Source organism: Pomacea canaliculata, linkage group LG2 (genome assembly GCF_003073045.1).
Source record: "Pomacea canaliculata isolate SZHN2017 linkage group LG2, ASM307304v1, whole genome shotgun sequence".
Taxonomy (NCBI): Eukaryota; Metazoa; Mollusca; class Gastropoda; order Architaenioglossa; family Ampullariidae; genus Pomacea; species Pomacea canaliculata.
The window spans coordinates 19,030,206-19,057,703 of record NC_037591.1 but is presented as its reverse complement, the minus strand read 5'-3'; the positions used below and the strand labels follow the sequence as shown (position 1 = coordinate 19,057,703).

Here is a 27,498-nt window from a genome sequence, read left to right as displayed (position 1 = left end):
CCTTACTCCTGTCTGTATTCCTTCATGTTCCTGGCAATGTTAACGGTGCATGGATCTGCCTGATCATAATACCCGTCTCTTTAATACGGTTTCATTACCTATTGCCCTTTGTCTCTTGTAAAGCGCATTGAGCTCCGTGTGGGGAAATGCGCTATTATCATCACATTATTGTTATTAATAATGTATTATAATGTACGTTTGTGCTAGTGTGTTAAAATTTATGAACGCCCACATTTGTGTTAATGTATATGTTCCTGAATTGTGTAGATTCAAGCATAAGCCCATGTACCAAATGACGTATACACGTATCTAATTTGCTTTAACTATAAACTTTTCTTTCAGATGTTCCAGACAGATGACAGTTCATGACGTATAAAGACAGCCTGAAGAAAGTTCAACTTGTATACATCACTCCTTAGTACAGTAATCACACGTCAGTCGCTTTCAATTCTCGCCACACGACTCACGAACCCCCCACCCTGCTCTTTCGTGAACAAAAAAAAAAAAAAGACAACGACGTGTGACTTTAAGTACAACTAAAGATTCATCGAACTTACAAATTGTGTTACAAATACCAACAGCCATTTGCCTCATCTAAAATGGGTCCCAGTATTATTCGTGCTTTCCGTGCTTCCAATGGTACAGTGCTTTTATTCTCGTTAGAACAACTACTCGCGCATACATAAGCACATCAACTAATTAGCTCTGGCAGTTGTTACTGCTGTTCTCTCAGAGCCCATCTCTCCTTCGTCTCACTACGCTTTAACTACACGTTGCGAGTCCACGCTAGTGATGAAGTGAGTAACAGCTAGGTCTTCTACCGACAGTCGTGGCACACCCATGACTCTTTTCTCGAAGTGCCCTGTCCGATTGTCGATCGTGACTTCCCCGTTTGGTCTGCCAAGTCACCGATACCAAACTCTGTCCCAGTCCAGGGTTGTACACGTGGTTGCTTCGACAGCTGCTTGTTCAGTTTACACTATTATGCAGCACACAGTGGTACGCGTCTGAATGAACAATGCCACGTGCAGCCGCCGAAAGAACACCATCTCAATGCGACTCATCTCTCCCTACTCCTGTGCTTTGGAGTGCGAGCGAATACCGACGTTCTTGTTTTCCCTTGAGAACGACTCCTCCTCCTATATGCTCGAACTTCTACAACTCACAGGTAGTCCAGGCTTTGGTCGCGTAATCCTTGTAGTTTTGCAACTTGCAGTCCTGACTATCCGTGGCCACCGACTCGTCAAGACTCTATAACCCAAAGAAGCTGTGAAGGAAGCAAATTTTTTTTCGTTTTTAAATGACAGGGCTGAGTTCGATAAAATATACAATGAGGGCCCAAGTCTGCTTGAATAACACCCTCCAATTCTCGAAATACAAGCTTACACCTTGCACAAAGACTGTTTAAAGTGGGAATTTCTTCATCGAAAAGACGTCGTACATCTGTTATCTGTTATCTCAAAAGGTAAAACGACTAACCTTAGCTGAGTCGAGCATGCTAGGTCATTTGTGACAACAGCAGCGCCTTCCTCGGGCAGCTAGTGTTGATGCTGAAAGGTTTGTATTTTCTCCCAGATGATTGGGCGGTCGGGTGGTGCAACGGCTAGCGCCTGCTACAAATACAGTGAGGACTGGCTGTCTTGGGTTAAGATCTAGTCTCGGGCACGCTGTTCTTTCCACAAAACAGCGACCCTCCTACCAAACTTCCTCAATCCCCACTTCCTTCGCCCACCATCCTCATACCAATATTTCCCCAAGATCCCCATCCCCCATTGTGAAATCACATCGCGGTCGATGCACTTTCCCTTCCAAAAAACAACAAGATGGCTTTCGCTGAGACATGTGTGTATACCCTTGCACACTTTCTCGGGATCACAGTGCTATTGCAAGTGCCATGATGAGTGCTATGCGAGCTAAATGATTTCGAAAACTCTGTGAGTGACTGATTGAGCAACTGGTCGAATGGAAGAGACGTCCCGACCATGTCACTTTGTGTTTACAGTTTTCTAAAGTTTAGAATTTGTTTTGCCTAGCCTATTAGTAGATTTCCAGTGATTGTGAAAAGTTCCAATAGCAGATATTTCATTTCATTGTAGCATTCCTGAACTGATGAGCCATTTCTGGTTGCACCACACTTTAAAAGTGTTCGGAACTTTTTTAACAGCATTTACTGCATTCCTTTATGTCTATTGCCGGGTTTATGATTAAATCAAGTAGGGTTTGTAACATGTTTGTTTCCCAGGCAGCCACAAAGCCCTAAACTTGTTCTCCCTTCCAGTCCATTTAAGTAATGTGAACCTTTTAAAGTTGACGTGCTCATGCTCATTATAAATGCTCGATGATGGGTTGTTGCCTCGACAGACGTTAGTATACCTTCATCTTTATAACACCACTCTCTCATACACTCTCGGATCCATCGCTTCATTTATCTCGGTCGTCCTTAAAACCGTTCATGACGTCATCCTTCATACATCAGTCCATCATTAATTCGTCATGGACATTTTATTTTGTCTTTGCTTAACCGTTGCGCTTGTTGATTCTTTTGCGGGTTGCATTAGTGGGTCAAAGATCCTTTGCCAGATTCATGACTGGATCTTATGCTGCCCTGAAAGTGATGAAAGTCATGCAGTTTCACAGCAACGTTTCCTCGTTCTGGGCTCCTATATGCAGGTTACTTGTGGATCAACAGTTGGTTTGACAGCGTGCATTGATAGCGAATGATAAATTTCATCCATTAAGTGTAGAACAATTAAATATATGATATAAATCACTTAGTTTTCTACCAAACATATTCAAGCTGTGTCATCTGATGTTCATTCCCAAGTCACCTCTTCATATTCAAACCAACCAGTTCGTGTATTCAGATTTCCACCTAAGGTGGGGTAGAAGTCTTCATTTATTTACCACAAATCCGTGAAGCACTGTTTTAGGATATATATCGATAACATCACCGCCCTCAGTTGTTTTATTCCATGGTGAATCGTATGTAAACACCCAAATAACATCATTATCTAAGTTCATTAACTTTTGGTTCATGATAAGTACCACTGCATCAGTACTTGGTAAAGTAGTTTAACTGGAAGCTGGTCTCGGTATAGTTTTCACTTCTACATATCACTTCGAAAGTACATTTATTTAGATACTCAATATGAAGTCCATGATACATAGTTTGGGCAAAAGTCCACCAACATTTCAGTCGCGAATTCTAATGTCGTCATGGGTTACATTATTTACCTGGCTGTATGTGTTGCTTCTGTCATGGTTTGTGGTGGCACCTCCAATGAAATGAGAGTGGCCGGCTCTCTATTTATTGGATTTCTTGTGGCTGGTGAGGCGTGTGTTGACTGACGCTCGTCGGGCTGTAGACATGCTATCAGATAAAAGAGATTTTCTTTTTTTTCTTTGTGTCAGGGTCTGTGACTGTGACTGTTGTAGCCTTGTAGGTGGGTTGAGGGTCTGCTGGATTTCCATTCAGTGTCCGTCGAGCAATCACAAAGAAAGTGTCGCTTCTCTGCACCTCGTGTGGGCTCCTCGATCTGCTACTACTGTTACTTGTGGACCAGCAGTTGGTTTCACAGCGAGCATCGATAGCGTGAACTCGAATTTATGGTCGTACTCGTTTTACCCATTTTTGAAGTGTCCGAGAATGGCGAGAAAGGATGTGTCGTTAGCTGACTGCGTTGGGGTTGTTTTGTTTTTTTTTCTTCGATGTTATAGTGTGCATGCAGTGTGTGTGTGTGAGAGAGAGAGACTTAATTACCGGCATACGTGTAAACGTGGGCTGTGTAAAAGTGCAACGTCATTGTCAGTATACAGTGAAGTATCCAACAGCCATAATTGTCAAAAAAGGGGTGATCCCTCATTGCATTATTAAAGGCGTACGATCGTCTGTTACAAATAATGACCACGGACATAAAAAAGTTTTTCTAGACTCTCAGAAAACTTCTTTTGCTCATAACAATAATGTAAATAGAGAAATAACATTTTATTACTTCCCAATTATACAATAAACGAGATAAACACGATTCTTAAAGATAATTACTTTTTCTTTTTTGCGAATCACAGGATCTCGATCCTTCGGTACTTAATGCTCAACCCACCAGGACCCAACCGCAGCTACAACACCAACAGCATAAAAGATCCATGCTATAGTTGTTACAAACCTGTTTATATATATAATTCCAATAGGAAGGGAAGTGGAAGCGGACAAGGTGGGCGGATGGTATGATTTGCATTGGAATGCATAGGTGTATGCAAGCGTCTCTTCATAACGTCCGCTTTCTCTTTGGTGTCATGACGTCTTTGACAGGCTTCACTAGCATGACTTAGGAAAGTGTCTGTTATGCGGGAAAGATGTTTGTGCTGTCATTTTGGTGAGATTACAATCCAAGAAGAACTATATCTTACAATACTGCAGAGGACAATGTTAAGGCCGGGGTTTAAGGATTTCGGCATCCAGATATCGAGCTATGCTGCAAATCACGCAACAGTATTCATGGTTCGTAGACTGCATTCACAACTTTCAAACATTTACTTAAAACATTTACAGTTACCAGGTTTTTCAACCCTTCGAGTAAATTTTGCTTGTCAGGTCATTGTACTGTTGCAGCTGCCAGCTGGTATATCAAGGATGCTACCTTTTTTGTTTTATGAGAAGATCAGGCCTCTGAGACCGCTTTCTTAGATAAATAAAGTACCAAATTGATCTTAACCTTCCTCCCAATTATACCTCCGCCCAATACACAATTAATTTTAACTCCAACAAGCACTTCTGCCAAAATTAAGCCACTGTCCAGAAAACAAACCAAAAGAACTGCACCAATTAATTTTCTCTGCCGCGACTTGTCAACCCCTTCGATCACAACAATTAACTGATTTTATATATATATTACACCTTAAAATGCTTAAATGCTTTTAGGGTCACATGTCAATAAAACACAAATAACAAGTCAATTAGTGTCCATCTTCGTTTTTCCAACACTAAAAACAAACAAAACAAAAGAAGAACCCCCCCCCCCTTTCCCCCGAAACTGCATAATTTGTGCCTCTTTAGTCTACGCATAGTATGTAATTCTTGTCAGCATGCTGTAATCATTACTTGATGTTTTACCATCTTTATATTTCAAATCTCCATAAAAGGAGCAGTAGAGCAATACATAAACTTTGTTCTCCAAAGTATCCGGCACAATAGACCGTGGTTAAGTATTTCGGACTGTGCAGAAATATTTCCGAATAAGCATGTGTGATATGTTCTCCTTACGGAAAGAGAAAAATAGCCGCCATCCACCCCTCACAAAAAAAAACCCAACAAATCGGAAGAGGTTTTCATGTAAGTCTCGCGGCTCGCCTCGGTGCTGTTGAGTGGTTTGTCTGTGTTTTGTATATATGTATACCCGTGTTTTGTATCTGTACACCCACGAACTAATATACACGTCGATGGTACACCCGTGTTTTGTATACTGTACACTTTGTATCGAGGCTAAGCAAGAAGTTTTATCTCCCCTGATGGTGCGCTTCAGTGAGGGAGGTTCTCGAAGCTTTGGCAATGTTTTCCTTGGTTTTTGTTACAATTCTGTTGACGCTAGTTTTGGTAAGCCAACATTAGACGATTTTGAATCAAAATTAGTAATTGCGTTTAATATCATGCGTTATTATCCTTTAATGCCTCTGGATGTCTGGTTTTCTAAGTAGCGGATAGAACAATCCTGTAATATTTGCGGTAACGCTCTATCCGTTTATCTCTATAGGAAGACGGTTTAAATGGGTGTAGCGCTGATCAGGACGAAAAGCAGCGAAAAATTAGTATGCATGGAAGCCCAGAGAAGCTTTACGGCTTGGCGGATCGCGTTTAAAATTATCGGATCTCTCAGGGCTGAATAACTTATGTGTTTTTCTTTTAGTAAAGCGCTTTCAGCCCACCTTTAATGGTGGGAAAAAGCACTATACAAATAAACATATTATTATTACTATAGTAATATCCTGAAAATATTGATCTTTTATTGGTCTGAGCTCTCCAGGAGATTCCTTGATTTGGTGTAGTCTCAACCAATAGGAAAATAAAGAACTGATGGTCTTCAAAATGTTTATCCACACATACATACATGTTTGAAATATTCACATCAGCTATGAGTATCGACTCACTTTTAACTTCATTATATTGATAAAGCATGCCTTTTCATAGAAACTAAATGTATGCAAAAGATGCAGAGGCTTAGAAAATGTTTCTTAACATTTGTGAATAGCTCTTTGTTTGCATATAAGTATATACATGCATATTTTGCAGGGTAGGGGTAAAGCTATTGATAAATATGTTTTAAAAGTTTGTATTTTCAAGATCACATATTGTCACATGTTATTTTAAGATTTTAATGCACTTTTCCTCTTTTTGCAATAGGATAATTATGGAGTTTTAGAGTGCATGTTTGATGAAAGAGCATTTGTAATGAAATGTCATTGTCAGAGTTAAGGTGAATGAAGATGATGAGCTAAAAGAAATAATTCATTTCTGGGTGTATATATGTTTGAACATGATTATTTCAGGGTACGCACTCTAAAACAGGACTTATCAGAGTTGAGAATGTCATACCAGCAGTTGCTCAGGATGTAACTGCACAGATTTTCTGCATGGAGTACAACAGCATCTCTCATGAACTTCCTGATAACTATAAAGAACAGGTAGACAGTTCTTGTGTTAATATTCTTGAAGATTCACTGGGTGTTTCCTAGGTTAGGTTTTTTTTTTTGTTTTTTTTTTTTTTGCAGATAAATGTACAAATATCAGCTCACCATCTGATATCTTTTATATTATTGCTGAACTTCGTGGTTGAACAATATAAGCTCAGAAAATTTGGTTAAGGTGATTCATGACAATGGCCTAAGTTATTATGCCTGTAATGAATAAGGCTTCCCCAGTGGATCGCAACCTTGCTTGAGTTTCTGGGTGATCCTTAGAGCCATGCTGACTGGAACACTAGCTCCTTCCAAGATCAACCGTATCAGACAGGTTGAGGAGTAGAGATCAGACAAACCATGGTCCACTGAATGTACAGTTCCCTTATTGCATTTTATAATGTGTGTAATGCTTATACTTTCAACAGTTCGCAGACCCTAGATTTGTACCTTTTGTTTCCTCTTTTGCAGCATCCATCTTCCCTGATAAATTTCAGTTCAGTGTTTGGTTGTAGTGGAGGCTTTCACAGTGACATCTCTGGCAAAGTGGTGGCTGTTGCACGTGGAAATTGCACATTTTTTGAGAAAGCAGCTAACATTCAGGAGCATGGAGGGGTTGCAGCTCTCATTGTTGACTACTCCAATGAAACTTTTCATGTAAGTTGTATAGATGGACAGACTTGCTAGGTTTTAGTCTGAGGTGAGGCAGTTTTATCTCCTAGCAACAGAGCATTTTTCCTCTCTCCTATTATACTCAGATTGGTGTGCTTATAGAAGGTTATTCAAGTATTAAGTGTAGAGTAAAGCCGCCTCATTACCTCATTATGGCCTTACCTACTGCAGACCCTAAATATTTTCATGGGCATATTTCATTATATAAACATCATATACCTCCGTATAATGACAGTTTGTGCTCTATTATAACTTTAGTTCAGAAGATGTATGTTGAAAGAAAAAGCAAATTTTAAAACAGACTGCTTCTGGCTGAATGTTTGCCCTATATTATAACTTTCTGAAGAGATAATGTATTAAGTACATCCTGAAAAAACTGCTTGTTCATTGCTGTCTCTTTGTTTACTTGTGCACATTAGCTGTTTGAGCTTCATTATGACCTTTTGCAGAAGTCACATGTTTATAAAAAAAAAAATTTAGTGTTCCGGAGACAGTTGATAAAAGAGTTGCCATGACATTCAGAAACTTAAGCTTTTAAAGGGCATATCTGCAACCAGACCATGCAAGCATGTAAAAAAGAAATTAAAAATTGTTCTGGGATGCTAAGGATGTATGCATCTGTTTTGATGTCATTCTGCTTCATTTGAGGGACCACTGAACAAATGTTCAATAAGAAAAACAGTTCATTTCTGTCTCTTAGTACCCTAAAGTGAATTAAAAAAGTGAATAAACACACCACGAAAGACTGATAGAAGAGAGCAAGGGTTGAAAATGAGTTTGTGATACTTTCTGTGTGGACCTTTTTTGGCATTTCTGTTTATTTCCCATCCCATTTTAGATGTTTATAGAAAAAAAAAGGTAGCATGTAATAGGGCTCATATATGCACACAGTCACACACGTATACACATTGGGTGGGCCATAGTAGAGGCCCTGATTCTGAGCATTGCAACTGTCTCTTTTCTGATGGTGTATCTCTTGCAGTGTTGTTGGGAGTGGTCAGGGCATTCTCACATGGCATTCTCACCATTCATTGAATCCTGCAATGTCCTACTCTGCAGTGTGTTGACCCTTGCCAGTACTGTCAACTAGCTTACAAAAAAATACATGGAACCCATGATTTGTGTTAAGTTGCTAAGAATAGTGAGAGACTGTGCAAACACCCTCTTGTATTCTTCTAAAATTGTACCCAGTTACAAGTATCAACAATCTGATTTACTCTTCCTAGATGTGCAAGGATCAAGGCTATACACTATACACTATACACTATACACTAAAGCACTTCTGTTTTTTTGATGTTTTGAATTTTCATTTTATGATCTTGATGGCATGGCTGACCTTTGGTGGTTATGTGCGTGCATATCTGTGTGTACACTGTATTTGAAAGCATAATGTATGTAGTGTTTACCTTTGCAAATGTGTTGATCTGCTCTGTGTTAGACTGCATTAAGCTTTCCAGTGTGAGGGAAAGGTTCTCTGAAAGCATCTCTATTAGTATTCTTATAATTATTTTTTATGATTTCAAGGTGCCGAAAGAATTGCTTGCATGGATTGAATCCTAGTATTGCATACTTAGGTGTGAATAATAATAATAAATGTGCAGTGCAGAATCACGTTTACCTCAGCATTTACCCAGGTTTTAAAGAAATTATGTTAAAATAAGATAGGCAAAAAGGGATTTGAAGGCTGATATGAATAGTCTCCTTAATACTATGGAAAAAAACATTTTTCAGAGTTTTTTCCTTCTTTCACATAACCTTGATCCTTTGATAGTTAGTAGCTTATTCCTTGTTGCTCCTTTGAGGTGCATAGGGCCGCAACAACACCTCACCAGCGGACCCGGTTTTGGGCAGCCCCCTTCAGTTGGGGATCCTTTGATGATTTGGGGATAATTCTGAAGTAGACTTTGATCAGAAAGACTGTCATAATGATGATTCTATAAAGTATGTTGATTTAGCACATTGAGCATAGCACAGTTGTTTTATGTATGCAGACCACACCAGAAGGCATTGGAAGCAGCATTAATATTACAGTGGCCATCATCTCACATGAGGACTTTGATACAATGATGGTATGAATTTTTGTATTTTGTCGTTTTGCTTAACAATTTTTTAAAAAATAAAACAGAGCTGCTTCATCTGCTAATGAATATTTGTTACAGGTGTTATAGAGGACTAGTAGGGCACAAGAAATAACTAACACATCAACAGGTTTTTGCATCAGGTGGTCTATGGATCATCAGCCACATTTCAGTAACATCAACTGCATAAGATTGTAGAAAACTGTCAGTAATAAAAGGCAGTAGAAAAGAGATTACCAGCTTTCAGATGAGCAAATAGTTGACAAGTTATAACTCTTCTTATGTAAACTGTTGGATTTTTCCACCACCATAAGAATTTCTTTTGTATTTGATGACAGATGTCATTGTCTGCAGAACAGATGTAGGTTCTATGCTGATCTGAAAACTTGAAAACATAACTGCTAATAGATATGTTTACATATGTACTCATGGTTCTTGGACTGTTGTCTTTCATTGTGTGTACTGTCTGTCCTCAAACTGGGTCTGTTTGTCATACTGGCTTTCTGGAAATAATGTAAATCACCCTGTGGTGTATAAAGATTGAATTTTTTTAATACTCTGTTCCTGCAGGCCATTGGGGATAACTTAACAGTGTGGCTGTATGCACCTAAACCTCCAGTCTTTGATCCCAATGCAGTCATAATGTTTTTGTTGGCTGCTACTTGTGTCATGCTAGGAAGTTATTGGTCAGCTAGTGTCCATCACGCAAGGTAGGTCAGGGTTGAATTGCTTATCTCTAATGCCGCTATTTTGTCAGATTAGTCACTGGGTTACCAAAAACAAAAAGGCAGGTCTGCTGCAGTAAAGATGTTCTAAAGGGTCTGTATAGACAGAGAAGTTGATATACTATATATAGTGCAACTTAGGTGACAGGTAGAGTTTGAAAAGACTGTTAGCTCTGCCTCATATTATTCCACACTTTACTTAAAAGAATCATGGCCGGTACCTAGAATAAAATGCACGTCTATCTTTTTGTAATTAGATGTGTAAAGGATATTCGTAAAGAGTGCGTCATTTAAAGTTTTTTCAGGTTTGTGTACGGTATGCGTGTTACAGTAGAGCTGATCAAATTAAATAAAGATTCTGCGCTAACCACCTTCATTCATTCAGGTTACAGCTTTAATCTAGATATTAATGGTGGGTTAGAAAGTTCCTGTTTATAGTTTCACCCTGTAGAACTGTTCTTATTAGTTTCAACTGATATTACTTTGGCAGCCATAACACATTTAGGAACTAAAGATAGAAAGTCTCAAATTGCTTGGTCCTCAAAGGAAAGTAGAAAAGTTCAATGAGCCCCAAAAAAACCCCCATTGCTTAGCCTTCTGGTGCCTCCCCCAGATAACATTATCTTGCGAAGCAGCCTTCAAGCATAGAGTTATAGTAGATAGAACAAAAGTGCAGACAAGAGTGTTGGCAGCATGTATAGAGAAAATGTGGTGGATGGCGCCAATCTTATGGAGCTCAAAACAGGCAGACTGACAGACAGCTGTAACATAGGCACAGGGCTTTGGGCGGTCGCCCTGCTCCTCCCCCAACTAGTGCCGGCTCAGCAATGAAGTTTATGTTACCATTTTATCATAAAGTAGGATTAAGAGTTCACAAGCTTGGATAATGAAAACCTATTTATGAATATTGAAGCTTACATTATCAGAGAAATTATATTCATTAAGTTAATGGAGAATATGTTTTACTGACTGAAAGCAAAATGTAGGCTGGAAATGATTTTACTTTGAAACTTTTGTCAAAATTATCATAACATATACCTCAATAAGTAATTTTATCTTTTGATGTTGCCAGTAGATGTCGAGGTTATAGCTGCTATGGAAAATTTGAAGGTTTGGAAAAAGTCTGGAATTTTGTTTGGTCACACCCGTGCAGACCATGTGAAATACTGGTATATTTACTAAATACTTTTATCACATCCAGTTATTCTTTTACTTGGGTACCTGTAGGGCCAGCTTCTTTACATAGGTTACTTGTTCGTGGCGTCCAGTACAGTCAGCCATGTTGGAATTGTGCTGTTTATGCCTCTTTACCATCTATAACCACAGTCAAAAATAATTTGTGTTAAGTTGCTGTTCTTGATCTGCTTGTCAGCTCTAGGTAACTTGCCATTCTCCTGTCTTTTCTTCAGGTCAACATGTCGCTTAGAGAAGAGGGAAGAAGAGGAAAATAAAATGGGGTTGGAGACACTATCAATGGGCACAGGGGTGATCATGAGTGTTGCGCTGGTCATCTTTTTTTGCCTCATCATCACACTCCTATACTTTTTCTATGATTACCTGGGTAAGTATAACCTTAAATTTAAGGATTTTAGGATCTTTATTTTGAGGGTGATCAAAAATTGAAAAGTTGATGTAAATTAGAGTAATTAACTGCTATACAGATGACATAACATTAGTGTTGAGGGCATGGCAGAGTAGTAGTTGTGGTAGTGAAGATGATACAGGGATGTCTCATTACTGATTTGTAGGATAATTGTACGATTTTTAGAGTGTACAATTCTGATGGTGCTTGTGAAATTGGTGTTGAACATTTGCCTGCTGAAATACTCACATATGTTGTGAGTAATGATTTTCTTAAATTGTCACCTTGTTTCCTTGCTTTTTCAAATTTTTAAAGTAATCTGCTTTCATTGGTTCATCTAGTGTACATCATCATGGCAATATTTAGCTTTGCTGGAGTAAACGCTATCTTTCAAACATTCCTGCCTCTATGGAAGAAGCTTATTCCATGGGATTACAGGTATGTCAGACATATGGTAAATATACTTAAAAAATTAGGTAAATTTGATTTTGTCAGCTTATTAATCTTTTCAAACTTTTGTGCATAGAAATGTTCATGGCTGTAAGTAGTGACTTTGCAAGTGCCAGACATTTGTTATATTTTCAGTTTTCAAGGTATATATACCACTCCTGATCTAGCATTTCAAAATAGAAATAGAGACACTGTATGCGCAGGCTAGCACATATGTAGGAATCATTGGCGATAAAATTTATTAAACTCTTGATCCTCTAGGAGTAGAATGTGTGTGGGGAGTGAGGATGTTACAAACACAATTGAGTTCAGACTGCAGTAAGTAGAGATATGTGAGGCACTTCACAGAATTTAAGGGGAGAAATGGAGGGGGATTCTTTACTGTGCACACTACATAGATAAAAGAACCCCATTACTTTAGTTGCACCGAACATAAGTGTAGAGCCCCAGCCTTCTGCTTCCACTGCCTTTATCATTTTTGATAAATCTCATACCTATTAATGCTGGACAGCTACAGAAATGCTACAAGCTTATGAGTTTCTTCATGTTAAAAAAAACATTTGTAAATGCTTTTATAGACACTTTGAGTGAAAAGCAATTTTCAAATGCTCCCTCCCCCCCCCCCACACACACACACAGTTTTTTTTAAAATTAATGATATGATCTGTGCTGTGCATATGAATTTACCATATGGTTGTCAGCACGCAGCCATGGTGCAGTGCTACATAAAGTCAATAGTAAAAAACGCTACGCTTATTTTTGTAAACTATTATTTACTGAAGGTGATCTAGAAAGTTGGGAAAGTTGAGTAAAAGGGGATCTCTGAAGCCTGACCTCTCTAAAACATGAATCTACATATATGCTTCACAAAGATTGCTACCTTTTTTTTCCAGCTGCTAATTTTTCAGAACCTGTCATAGTGTATCCACTTTGCATTTGGATACTTATGTTCTTAGTCGTTGATTCATTCTCTTGTTCATTTATTCCTTCATTTATTGTCCTGACTAGCTATATTTATGCTGATCTTTCTGTACTTGTCATCAGTAAGGCTAGATAGATTACTCAAATTAATTTGAAAATAGTTTGTACTTATATTTTATAATTATATAAAATTTTAATCATTTTTAAGTACTCCTAAAGCAATCAAATTTTAATGTTAAGTTTTAAAATAAACTGAGGGGCATTTTCTAGTGGGCGAGGCTCGAAATTATAATTTTGTAATCATGTGAGCTGTATAGTGAGAGTTAAGGAAATCATATCAGCACATAGAAGAGTCTTAGTTTGGGAAGACATTATCTCAGATTGCTGGTGACTGTAGGAAAAGTGCAATGTCTTAAATTGAAACAGTATCAAGATGACATTAGGTGATGCATGTAGATTTATATAGTTGATGTATAATTTTACAGAAGGAAATTTGTTATTTTTTTCTCATTATTTTATGTTCTAGAATTCCTCGCATTTCTTGCCTGTGTTTGACATGCCTGAAGAAAATGCCAGAAGTACGAGGTGTGGCATTGCTAGCAGTTTCAACTAGCTTTGTTGTCACCTGGCTTTGTTTGCGTCATGAGAGGTGGGTATATACTGGATGATGATTTGGCATGTGTATGTATATATGTGACCTGCCACAATGAAATGAATCTTTAGTCGGAAATCTGAGATTTGACAAATTAGATATTTTTTAAATGTGCAGGTTTTGGCCTTTCTTTTTATACCAAAGTTATTCTTCTAGTCCTAAAATTGAGTGAGTTACAAAGGTTTGAAGTGTGGAAGTACCGGAGGTGGCCTTTTTGAGAAAAGCAGGTTCAAAGATTTTCAGCAATTCCACCAGGTTTTCCTTAGCAGTGGATGCTTCTAATTGTTCTCTTTGTGCTAAAGTTTGCATGGTGATAAAATACTTTACATCATTTCAAGTATTTCAAAAGTACATAGAAATGAGTATTTGCGTCCTTTTAGTGCCTTTGCCTAAAATAAACCAAAATAGAAGAAAACTGTTGCTGCAATCTAATCAGCACACATGCACACTCACAGAAACAGCAGAATACTAAAAATTAATTTACTAGTGTGGCAAAAATGAGTAGAGAAAAAAAATGAAGAGAACTGCATGCATGACATACTGGAAGACTTGGAGAACTGGCGTGCCACACAAAAATTAAAATTTCTAGAAGCACAACTTTCATGCCAAATTATGCTTGTTCTTAGACATGTACTCTTCTGTTAATTCATTCAGCACTGAATAAACACTTTAACTTTATTCAATTAAAAAGCACAAAATGTTCACTGGCTTATTGGATTTAAATCATATAATGCTTTGTCACTCAGATAAGTTTTTGCCAATCTTCACTTTTCACAGCATGCATGAACAAAACCTGGTGGCAGGAACAAGTTTCATCCCCTTCAGCCAATCCCTCAGCACCTTTCTTTTTGTAACCCAGGAATGTTCAGCATCTGATTCTCCCATTGGATAACGTGGAGATCATCGACCAGATTTGTTTACGTCTAAACTTTTGCAGACAAATCTTTTGATTGTTTAATATTTGAATCAGACTTTAAAGTGATTGAAATTACAGACTCCAGACTCACTGGCAAGTTATAACATAATGAGGATATGCTGATTGAGTATTTCCAGTCCAAAAAAATAGTCTGAAAACTTCCACAGCCAGAAGAAGCACATAATCACTGCACAGCATACAAAGTTACCATCCATATTAAGCAAAAATAGTTTTTACAAGACTTTTTATTTATTTATTCTCTTCATTTTGTTGGTTCATATAAAATGTGATTGTGCTCAACCAAGGATCTTTTATCACCCATCACAAGCTGCATGTAATCTTGTGAAGAATTCATTATGAGAATTATTGTAATGTCTTGCTTAAGTATAACACTCAAACAATGACATAGTTGTTTACTAGCAACTATGTCATTGTTTGAGTGTTATGACTAGCAACTTTTTTTCAATTGTGGGGTGGGGGGGGTCACATCATCTCTAGGTAGAGTCATCGTTTGGAAGTGGTTGTTTGGTCTTGGCATGGCCAGCTCACACTTTGCAATGACTGAGTTGGTTTTTACAACGGACAGATTATTCTTTAATTGAAATCATCTGGCCCTACATTATGTGCATGTGAGGACTCATGCCATTTATTTATTACCCACATCATTAATCAACGTTTGACGCCAGGGTGTTCTCTACCTCCTTCAGAACTGCCATGGTTAAGCCCCTCCTTACAAGCCTTCCATTGCTGTAAATAATTAGAAAAATTACTTACCTGTTTTTATTCTTTCTTAACATTGAAATGATAGAAATAGATGGCATGCCCTACTTTTCAGAACTTATAATTATGCATCTTAGAATTAAGTCTTGGATAGTTGTAAAAATAAAAAAATAAAACAAACACTAGTAATTCATAGAAAGTCATGCTACCTAGCTCCTCCTTTCCTCCATCAGGGTGGGCATGACAGATGTTCCATTTTCTTCTTCCACCAGGAACCTTGGTTTTATCACTTGTCTGGCTGTGTTCTGTGTCTTCTCAGTAAGCTCCAGACCAGATTCAGAACTTTACATCACAACTCATACTCCAAGCATGCAAATGAAATCATGCAAAACCTCTTCTCTGTATTTTCCAATGGCTTGCCCAAGCTCAGACAGAATATAAATTTGCTTTACTCTTCTTCAGGTTCTTTACATTGTCTGCTCCTCCTTATATATTTATTTGACCTTTTAACTCACTACACAACAAGCAAGCATCTCTATATTTCTGCAGGTACTTGCCTCCTTTGCCCCAGAATCGGGAGGAAAAACCTATGGTGAAAATACATGTTTGTCCATTCAGCATTAGCATGCTGAAACACCCTAATGGGATAGGCCATCAGCAGGCAATACTCTTTCAAACGTGCCATTAAAACACATTTGTTCAAGAAACATCTGGAGTTTTAGGCCACAAGTTTCAGTCTGGCTTTTCTTCCATATCATCTTATCTTTGATGTTTTTCAATTTTTTATAACTAATTTTTACCATTGATATTCATGTTTTTAACTTATGCTTAGAGTTTGGGACTAATGTTGTGGTGGAGCACTGTACAAATGTACATGCTATTATTTGTAGACGAGTGGTGGGGGTTGTGGTGTGGCGACAACAAACTTCCAACACTTGAACAAAGGCAGGAACAGTCAGCAGGTGTGTGACCCTTTAATACATGGGCTTGCACAATGGCCATGCATCGCCAGAGGCGCTAAAAGTCAGGGCTGTCTCTTCTATGTCACATGTCTGTACTCCCTCTCTAATCCGCCGATGTCTCTTCCCCTGTTTCATCTCAGCTCTGCCCTTATATACCTCTCCAAAGACTAAAGTTTCCACGATGCTCCTTTACAGCCGCGGCAATTAGCAGTTTTAATCCTAGCCAATCACTGCCAAGTATCCTCTTTCGGGATGCCTCAGCAGGTCCAGCCAACAGCAACAATCATCCGCCGGCCCTGCCTAAAACTAACAACAAGCGACGGCCTACTGGCCCTCTACATTATTTCTTCTGAGATTCTTGTTTTGAAACTAATTCAAAGTTTATCATGTTTCAACAATTTTTTCTGTTCAGTTATCTTGTTTTCTCTTTTGTTGAAAGTACTTGCTTTAATTCTGTGCTATGTTTTTGTTTCTTTGTAGCATTCTCCTGTGCCATTAACCATCATTTCACAGGCAAAATAAACTGTTTCAGCTATTCTTGGGTCCTGCAGGATGTTATAGGCATCTGCTTTTGTCTCTACATCATGCGTGCACTCCTCATGCCAAGTCTCAGAGTAAGTCATTGTGTGTTACTGTTAGAGGTTTATATAACAGAATCTCTGAAGTATCAGACAGAATAAAAGTGTACATCTTCTCAGAATAGGCAGATCCTAGCTTTCTTTGGTTACTTGTTTACTGCAGAGATCAGTTTATCCACATAGTCCTAGATTTAACTTTGCTTGCATCAGACACTATCTGTTTAAATTCAGACTTAGAAACTGAAACAGAATACTGTAGGTTTGTAGAGGTAATTTTGTGATTGACACAATGGGTAATGGAGATGACTAAACATGTACTTAATGTACTTTACTTGCAGGCATGTACAGTGCTGTTGGGACTGCTGTTTGTGTATGATATTTTCTTTGTCTTCATCACACCACTTTTCACAAAGGTCAGTGTAATTTTTCATGATACTGATTATTTTAAAGACTAAACCAAATGCAAATAAGACTCCATTTTTTGCACTAATCTGTTGTGTGCAACCATATGATGCACACATTAGCAGCAAGCCACTCTCTGCCATCTTGCTTTGCTTGTGGTGTTTATTCATCAACTGTTATTTCTTGTTTTCACCATGTCTGAGTCAATAATCATCACAAGTTTTCATTGCCACATGATGTTATGAGGCAAAAATACAAGGGATCAGCAACTTTATATATTCTTTGTTCTCTCCCACACTCTTTTATTGACTTTTCACACAATCCACTGTGCAGCAAAATTTCATTTCAACAATTTCCTCTACTTTTCTTGTATTTTAAAGTTTGAGAATATGGCCATTACTGTCTTCTGTTGACCTGTCTTGGTGTGAGTTTTCAGTTGTTGGTATGCCTTTTCGCTGTCACCTCTGTGGTCCAGCAATGGTCCTTAAACAAGTTCTTTGTAGCTGCCATACTGCCTTCCTGATGTTGTAATTACTGCTGTGTACATATTTGTAAGCTGCTTTTAGGTTGCTTTTCCTCTCTTTCTTCAAGGCTCTCCTTTGGACACAGAGATCTGGGATTTCATTCTTAAACCAAGGTTGTTTCTTCTTTCTTTTCCATCATAGAACCTCTTTGGCTATTCAATATCATTTTGTTTTTCAGCAAGGGTGTCTAGATCACAGTCTACCATGTTCATAGCATCTAATTTACCTCCAGCTTTGACCCAGATCCAGTGTTTTGATCTTTGACCCAGTGTTTGGATCTTGCAACTTTTCCAAGTCAAAGCAAATCTGGGGGCTGGTTGAGTGGCATTTTGCCTTCAGCTCCAACTTCAAGCTCATTAATACAAAGTTATGGTTGCTGCCTATTGGTGACCCCTAGGGTCTTCTTGTGCTGGGGATGAACACCCAGTCTCTCTTTGGCTGGATGACTGAGTTAACCCACCCTTTCTCTTCTGCTTTTCTTATTTCTTTCTTATGGACTCTTTCATCTATATTCTTCTCTGACAAAGTCTCCCTCTTTTATCCTGTTGTTTTATCTTTCCTAACCTCTGTCTATATCGATCCTCCTATATTCACCCCCGCACACTCACACACTCCATTAGTCTCTTCTCTGTTGCATCTTCCAAAAAATTCCCAAACTGGAAGGTGCACCTTTTAGCCTAATGCTTGCCATTGTATTGTGGGTGGCTCCTTAAGAAGAACATGTACACTAGGCTTTACCTCCTGCTCAGCAGTCATTGCAAAATGACTATTCATTTCTATCTCAATACTAACAGAGATAACATGGTTAGCTCAGAGTTCCTGTTCCACTGGGACACTCTAGGCCTGAATAAGTTATACTCCATCCTTACCCATCTGTCTTACTGCCCAGCTCCTGGCTTTTATTTGTGGTGGGAGGAGGAAGTACGGAGTGGACGGGATGGGGCACACTTATGCCAAACATTCCCACTTCTTGCGAACAAAATAGTCGCGGCAAGGCCCCCTCAGTATTCTTTCTCACGCTCTCTCGCACCTCATCCTCGCTATTCAAAGATTCATCCTCTCCCAAGTTTTTTTTCTTTTTTTTGATGCAATAATGTAATGAATATGGTTCATTCCTTATGCTCCCCACCTATGGGATGCGACCGAGCAGTACCATATAGGGCATTTCCAGCATGGTTGCACCAGGGATACACATAAGGAATATACTCTGGCCTTCCAAGTTTAAAAGCTCATCCTGGAAACCTTGTGTACCGGGCTGTTTTCGGACCTCAGCATGCTGCCCTGTATTCCATTCTGACTATCCTGGATTCTGTTATATCTTTACAGATGTCTCCAAAATCCCAAGTGGTGGTCCGGTCGCTGTGGCAGGTTCTGCCAACCACAACTGACTGCTTCAGTCCAACTAGTGGATGACTGTTCTGTTTTCACTGCGGAACTTCATGCCATCTTGCTAGCCTTGCAGCATGTTCACCCCTCTTTGGAGCACAACTTTTTGATTATTTCAGGCTTTCTTTCTGCCCTCCAAGCTCTTCTTTCCAATGATTTTAACCACCATTCTTGTGGTCCAGTTTCATACAATTCAGGCAGCACTCATTTATCGTAACAAGGACATTGTTTTTATTTGGGCTCTTGGCCATGCTGGTATCTCAGGCAATGTTCAAGCAGACCAAGCTGCCAAGGCTGCATGTCAGTCCCCTGGCAAATTACAGTTGCTGGTATCATCAGACTGTAAACTTCTCTTCTTGGCCTACGTTCAGTCCCTATGGCAAGGCCACTGGGACGTTCTGGGCCAAAACAAATGATATGCCACTCTTCCCTGTCTTTCCGACCGCCTACCTTCGTGCCATTCTGTGAGGTGGGAGGAGGTGGTGCTTGCTAGATTAAGGTTAGGACACACCTATGCTACGCAAGGACACCTCTTAGGAGGTGAACCACCACCAGTTTGTCCATGGTGTAGTGGAAGTTTTAGTGTGGTACATGTAATGATTGTCTGTCCTGAGCTACAGATTATCCACCAGCAGTTTTTTTAACAGAAAATTCTTTGTTTTCTTTGTTCAGGTCCGCCCCAATATCTCTATGTTTTTAAGGAGGATAGGACTTTACCATCAAATTTAAGAAATGTTATGTCCTGACAACTGTTTTCTTTTGATTTTTGGTTTGTTGATGGCCTTTTTGGGCTTCACCACTCCTTTTTACACTTGACCCACTCTTTTACATATTGTTCACTTCTTGTGTTGACTTTTTAAAGATTGTTATGGTTATATCACTTGGGAGGTTTTATCCCCAAACTTTTAAAGTAAATATTACTTTTGTTGCCGTGTTATAGCCCTAGTTGCTGGCACGGCATTAAGCACAAACATCTTGCATGCTGCAGGCATGTTTGTATACATGTGCCTCTGTTTACGTGTTTGTGTACATGTGTCCAGATGAGTAGGGATGTGAAAGAAGGGGGCTGTAGATAAAAAGAAGACACAATGGACAGCTGTCACTTTCATCTTCTTGAGAAAACTTTGATGAAAATTGTGCAGATTTTGTCTTTGGCTTGAAAACTATGTTTCAAGATGTTAAGAAGTATTCGTTAGATGATATTGCTGAATATGATGATTTTGCAGAATGGAGAGAGTGTGATGATCAAAGTAGCAACAGGTGGTGACAGCAAAACAGGGGAGCAGGTGATGGTACTTTTATAGTTTTTATACACTTTACCATATGCACTGCCATGTGGAACACACTGTACATGTGCATAAGCACATAGACAAAATATACATTTTTGCATTCTTGAGAAAATATTTACATTTATATTTAGATCAATTGATACTTTCTTAGAATACATAAATTTCAACCTATCTGGGCATGTTAAGTTTATGCATGTCTTCAATGCAACATTTAACAGCCACATGTATGCCACACATGCACATATAAGCATTTGCATGCCTGCATGCACACACACACACACAAACAGATGGGGGGATATGGGGGTGGAGGAAGAGAAGATAGTGTTGTGGTTAAAAAAGTCCTAATGATGGTGCTGTTGTTGTCAGATGCCAATTGTCTTCAGATTGCCCTACTTTCTGTCTTGGGAAATGGCTCCCTGCTTTGCAGACAGATATTCCTTGCTAGGCTTCGGTGATATTATTCTTCCTGGTAAGTATGAGAAGATGCATCTGTTCTGCCAGTCAGATTTTTAAAAGACCAGAAATACCAGTTTTTTTGAGTTGTGACCATTGCCATACTCTCTAACCCCCTAGAAAAATAAAAGGCTATACAATTCGGTTCACATGCCAATTGGACCAGTTGTATAAAAACTATAAAATTTGAGTTCTTAGCTGGGCCTCACTATCAGTTTAAATCTATTCTGGCCTTACAGGATAACGCATACATAACTTACAAAACCTGATATTTCAGTAGGTATTTGAAGTTATCAAAAAATATTAGCATGTGACAAAATTTTTCCTGTATGTCTTTCAATGCAACATTTAATAGCCACAGTATATCATGACTGTACTAGCTAAAGAGAAAAGTTTTTTAAGCAAAAACTGCCAAAACTGAGAACTGATTTCTCGTCCCAGAATCTTATTTTCCATCTCCAGCCAGCCTTAGCCACTGGTAGTAATTATTGTGCCAAACAGTGCACCTAAAGAACCTTCTTGACTGCCACACATTAGCTATCCAACTAACGTTTAGCAACATACAGTGCACCTTGCCTCAGGATTGGCAGGTTGGACATTCTTTTAGACTTGCATCTCAGTGCATGAGTGCATACATGTGTGTGTTGGGGGAATATATATATGTGTATGATGGTATGGAGACATTGTCTACAGGCCTGCTAATCACCTACAACTGTACGTTTGACATGAAAACTTACAGCACTGCCACACATCGTTGCAGGCTTCTGTACTTCTTGGCCTCTTCTGCAGGTCAGTCTATTTGTTTTTCATAAACACATGTATAGCTTCAAATCTGTTAAATACTTTTTTCTCAGGTTTTAGTGTAATATGTTGAATTTGTAGCATTGATAGCTTTGAGTATGTTCAGGTCCTCTTCTTGGATTTTTCAAGCACCTTTAACATGGTCCAGCCACACCTTCTTGTAAAGTGCCTACTAGATCTTAAGTAAACATCAGTCTAGTTCTTTGGATAAGAGCAAGGACTGACCACAGAGGGTGAGTCTCAGAGTTCTGCCGACAGCTACTGTAGGGTTCAGCTTGTCTGAAAGGGTAGATTTCTTAGTGAATAGAATGATTCTGTCAGACGAGCAGCTTCTCAGCATGGGTACCCTCAGGGTATGTGTGCTTTCCCCTATCATATACATAAATGAGATCACTATTAACAGTGCTATTCTTCAGCTTGTAAAGAATGAAGATGACAGGCCAGAGTAATCCATCAGGCTAATAAAATTATTGGTACATCACAGCTGCCACTTTCTGACTTGTACATTTATGCAGTCAGAAAGATGGCATATAACATCACCTCATACCAAACACATCCTCTCCATCCCAAATTTCAGCTGTTGCCCTCAGACAGGTGCTACAAAGTGCCACAGGCACTAAATACTGCCTACCAGAGGTCCTTTGTGCCAGCAGCCATTGCCATCTTGAATAAAAGGCACATAGGGCTGCCATATTACTGGCATCCTCCTTAGGAGGTTCACATGTATGTGCGAGAAGGTGCATGTTATGTTTGTAAGTGTGTGCGTATAAAAATATTGATATGGTGTATAGTATGTTCATATGTGTATAGTGATTGTGAGCCAAAGAACAATTTCTGTCTTGGACTATGTCTTGTACAGACAGTAAAGTTTGATTTGATTGCCTTTGCTGCTGACATGGCATTAAACAACCACCATCACAAGATGGAAATCTTGCATTGTTATAGTGATAAGCTGCAATGTAATCATGTAATGTTACAATGATATCTAAAATATTTTGTCCTATATTTCACTTGCTTAGTAATAATAAAATAATAATAGTAAAAATAAAAACAAAACATTTTTTGTATGTTCCACTTGCTGAATACAAAGTAGTGACATTAGAATTTTCTTTTTTGCTAATGTCACAGCCTATGTGGTCGGGCTAGTGCTCACAGGGGTGGCATTGTATGGGATGCAGTCTGGGCAGCCAGCACTTCTCTACCTTGTGCCCTGCACATTATTCACAACTGTAGTTATTGCGCTGGTTCGTCAGGAACTGGGGCATATGTGGAGAGGCCACCAAGCAGAGGTATATGTGCAATTGCATGTAAGTGGGTGAGAGAGAGAATGGAAGTTGGAACAATACACTTTTATTTTTTCTACTTGCTCATAGCTACATTTATTCCAGTTTTAAGATGTAAAAATAAAGTCACTACAGGCAAATAATACATGAACTATTAATAAATGTCAAAGTACTTAAAATTTTATCTGTATGTAGAGGAAGCTAATTAAAGTCCTTGTCACACCAAGATACACACAGCATACAGAGTCAGATATTTCTTATATTCCAGTCTCTTTCTTACCAGTCTCCATTTCTTGCAGATTTTTAGAGTATATGTATGCCTAGAGCTGTATACTGTTTCACCATCTTTATAAGAACATAAATAATGTGGAAAAAGAAAAGGTGCTGTGTCTGCACTTAAGCAAAATGCACAATTCAAAAAGGCAGAAAAAATATGGCTATAGAGCAGGGGTGGGCAATTAATTTTCCCAAGGGGCCGCATGAGAAATTGGGATGGTTTTAGAGGGCCGGACTAATATAGTTAACTCTGTTTTACCCAATACTGTATATATAGTATATATACTGGCAGGTGGGCCAGCGGGCGGGCCGGTCAGAGACAGGAGGCAGGCCGTATGCGGCCCTTGGGCCGGTCCTTGCCCAGGTCTGCTATAGAGGGATACATTAAAAAAACACATATATCCACATCAGCCTCTCACATAGGTCATATGCATCATAATGCATGTATATTATTTCAGATATATGCATTAAAGATACACATCCTTAATTTATATAAAAGATATGTGAACAATATACAAGAAAAAAAATGACTGCAAAGGAAACTGATGTGATACCAACAATGAAGCAACATGCAAAAGTTAATTCATTGTATACAGACCTTTCACTTTGATACCCAGATACAGATGATAAGGTGTCTTTAAAAAAAACTTTAAAGAAAAGACTAAAAGACTAAATATAACTTCAAGGAAATCAAAGTTATAATTAATGTTAAGGAGAAATACATCTTTCTGACCTCGTCCTGTTGTGAAGCAACACTTGTAAAGCCAAAAGGAATTAGGTATATCCAGCTGCATTTCCAAAACAAAAATTGGACACAGGCTTATGAGTAATATATGATCACTGCAATATTTAGTCCTGTAGACAGTGAATTTTACAGGTAGAAATGAATAAACATCACGTGTGATGATGAAAAACAACTCAAGTGTCTGAAATAGGCTTGAAAATGGTGAAAAATTGCTTGTCTTCTTTGCTTGTGTCCTAGTGTTTCCAGTCTCATCTTTACTTCCATTTCAGTGTCCTAAGAAAGATGATGATGCTCAGGCCTCAAAAATTGTCCATGCTAGTTCCGGTTCACAGGATGAGGAGGATGTTGCAACACCCGAAGAGAGTGAGCATCAAAGTCTTCTTCAATGAAAACTATGTTAAATCAAAGTCTCCTTCAGTGAATCATAATCATGTTACATCAAAGTCTCCTTCAGCGAATCATGTTATATTTGTCTTTGTGCTTATTTGCTGTGTTTTGAGCTTGTTTTGTCTTTTTGAGTTTCAAATCTTTTAGCTAGCTTCTTTGTTCTCTATGTCAGAGACACTTGCATTCAGTATATTTACATGTATTCTTTTAAAAAAACAAAACAAACATGTTTCAGCTACCCACCCCACCATAAAATAATTTTTTGTTTATTCCTTTCTTTTAGCTAAAACACATGAAATACCCATAAATAAAATGCAGTTGTAATAAGTCGTTATCTTAACTGAGACTACAAGAAGTGGTTTTCAAAACCACACCCTCGCATTAACTTTGGCCAGTTGCACAGTCATCCACACAACCATCCTGTCGGATAACTATTCATTGTATCTTTATGAATGTCTGATACATCTATATGAAAATGATTTCGAGATTATGCATACAGTTATTGCTTCAACATTAACTTTACAAAATAGATCTAAATCTGCCTTAAGTTTAGTACCAAAACTGACCAAACCTTTATGCTGAATCATGAAGTATACAGGATGCAGATAATCCATACAGGAATGAAACTACTCTGCATGTAATTTCAATAATAAATCCTTTACCACACGAACAGCTGATGTTTATAATGTGGATGTGGTAAGAAAAACTACACTCAATATACACTTGTTGGTAAGGGAAGGGGGGGGGCTTTTAGGATTCCCTGTGCTGGCCAGGATGGAGATCAACCAGCAGAGTACAATGCACAGAGCACTTGCCACTCCACAAAGATATGAAATATCTACTCAAGGAAATTCCTATAAAACTAGTTAATCATATACGTAAGCATGCACATATGAAGAGGGACCAAAAAAAGTTTTCTTTTACTGTGACAAACATTGGGCCTGTTTTACTGCATACTATTTGTTACTTTTCCAAAATTCCATAAACCATAACATTTCTTACTGACATTGTCAAAAATGGTGATAAGGTTACCTTGGATAGGCAAGAAAAGGTCTGTTATTTGATTCCCCAAGCATACACTCAGTGTCAACATGTTATCTCTGCCAAGACTTATTTGAGAATGCTCAGACTCGAAAGGTGCACGGTGAAGTCTTGTGAACATTCTAAGCACCTGCAACGGTTTCAGGTACACTGCTGTAAAGTTCTCACACGATGCAATACACACTACCGTACACACATCTAGGGGTGATAACCCTGATCTTTGCACTGTCTTCATCTGCTCTTGCTGTCTGACGACTTTTAATGTCTGTATTTAAAATGTGCACACTTGTTATGTGACATGATACCATAACACTCATAAAGTATTCAAAGTTTGCGACCTGCTGGATGTAAAGGAATGATTGATTTTGATATACATCATGAAATGTTGAGTTTGGCAATGTATATAGCTTATTATTATATGATTCTTGGGTTATATTTTGGTTTTGATCATGTCACATTGACTTCTTATTTTGGTATGTGCAGATCACTAACATATCTTAAATCAAATTGTTTAGTGTTGGTTATGGGAAAATCACTGACAGCACAGAGAACAACTTTGAGCCTGTGGACAGGTCACCAACGCTCCTTATAGTTTAATATGTTGAGGTTAACTTTTTATGTTGCTGACTGCTATTGTATAGTTACACTTTGAATGTTCATTTCATAAGTGTCATAGCAGTTTTGTACCAAAACAGTGGCTATTAACAATGCACGTAACAATCAGCATTCATAACAATGACCAACTTAATTAATCCCAGTGGGCAGTTTAAACATGGGAAATGTGCTGTTATTATACATAAAAGTTCAATAATACAACACAGGGAGTGCTGGTGCTCAATGTACTTGGTAGAATACTATTAACATTGTCAATTCTAATGCAAGGAAAAGCAAGTAAGACAAGTTTTGATGTCCATTATGTCAGAAGGCATTTGGTAATATAAACATATGGGAGTGTAGCTATAAAGTGGTGGCAGGTTGCTGCCAGAAGGCAAAAAGGAGAAATGCCCAGGCTACTCCGGTCCCTGGCCAGGCTGGAATTGAGGTGTGCTTTAAAATGTTTTTTTTTTTTGTGGCGTTCCTACATAGCTGGCACTCCTTTCACATATTATTCTCTATATTGTCACGTCATAAGCTAAAGTATGAAGAAATAGTGGTTTTGATTGTAAAATTTCTTTTTCAATGACATGACATTTCGTTCCCTCCTGTATATCTAGCATGGGTCTTATTCATACATTTTGGTTGAAAACCTGGAGCTGTTTTGTCTGGTCAGGCAAGGTAGAATGGGAGGCAAAGTGGATAATTTATGTGCTCTGTGGTCATTATCCATTTTAAAAAATTGACATGATTTTTTGAAAGGCACACTGACACCTGTACCTGCAAAGAAAAACTAAGATGTTTTTATTGATATGTATATTGAAACCAACGAGCCTGTCGCTTAGTGCCCAGGGCCCTGTCCTGGGCTAGACTCCCCACAGTACCCCAGCTGAGGTTTTGGGTCTTCATGTCTGCCTCCACAGTTCGGCGCCAGGTGATCTTGGGCCGACCTCGCTTGCGTTTTCCTTCTGGCGTCCAGTGGTGTCAACAGGATGGTGGCCATACTCTCCTGCCCGCACTGGGCAAGTAGTTCTTCGTTGGAGCCTGATTGAAAACATTCTGGCATTTAACTTAATTGTACATTTTTACCAATTATTTTTACTGAAACTCTTAATAAAGTTTATTCTGTATTTCTGCAGAATAGACAATAAAGATTTAATGAACTAAATTTTTGTGGTGTAGTGTTTTTTTAATTTTAATTTTTACATACAGAGAGCTTTTCAAGCAGCCAGTCATTCTGCAGTGGGTAAAAAGTGCCAGGAACAATAACAAATACTTTTCTGAGTACTTTCAATTATGGCCAACTGACTTTTTGTTTTCGTGTTCTGTGCATAATTTTAATGGATTTTTAGTTTCTCCATACACTGATTTTTTCTGTTTTGATTAGTTAGT

At 38.5% G+C, this 27,498-nt stretch overlaps 1 protein-coding gene across 6 annotated transcripts; it reads left to right on the top strand.

Annotated features, from left to right (window-relative positions):
• Window positions 1-383: 383 nt before the first annotated feature.
• Window positions 384-27,274, top strand: LOC112556929 (signal peptide peptidase-like 2A). 6 transcript variants are annotated; one of them, XM_025226409.1, is made up of 17 exons: window positions 384-433; window positions 6,541-6,675; window positions 7,141-7,326; window positions 9,333-9,410; window positions 9,990-10,129; window positions 11,554-11,705; window positions 12,068-12,164; window positions 13,624-13,746; window positions 16,880-16,961; window positions 17,264-17,338; window positions 20,464-20,523; window positions 20,893-20,995; window positions 21,673-21,768; window positions 22,909-23,087; window positions 23,632-23,703; window positions 24,354-24,447; window positions 27,030-27,274. In XM_025226409.1, the coding sequence occupies exons 2-17, from the start codon at window positions 6,625-6,627 to the stop codon at window positions 27,134-27,136; spliced, it is 1,695 nt and encodes a 564-aa protein (XP_025082194.1). In that variant the 5' UTR covers window positions 384-433; window positions 6,541-6,624; the 3' UTR covers window positions 27,137-27,274. The 6 variants fall into 6 exon arrangements, with proteins under 6 accessions (XP_025082194.1, XP_025082191.1, XP_025082190.1 ...); XM_025226406.1 differs by lacking the exon at window positions 384-433 and adding an exon at window positions 5,439-5,590 and having other exon boundaries at window positions 22,909-23,069; XM_025226405.1 differs by lacking the exon at window positions 384-433 and adding an exon at window positions 5,439-5,590.
• Window positions 27,275-27,498: the final 224 nt, after the last annotated feature.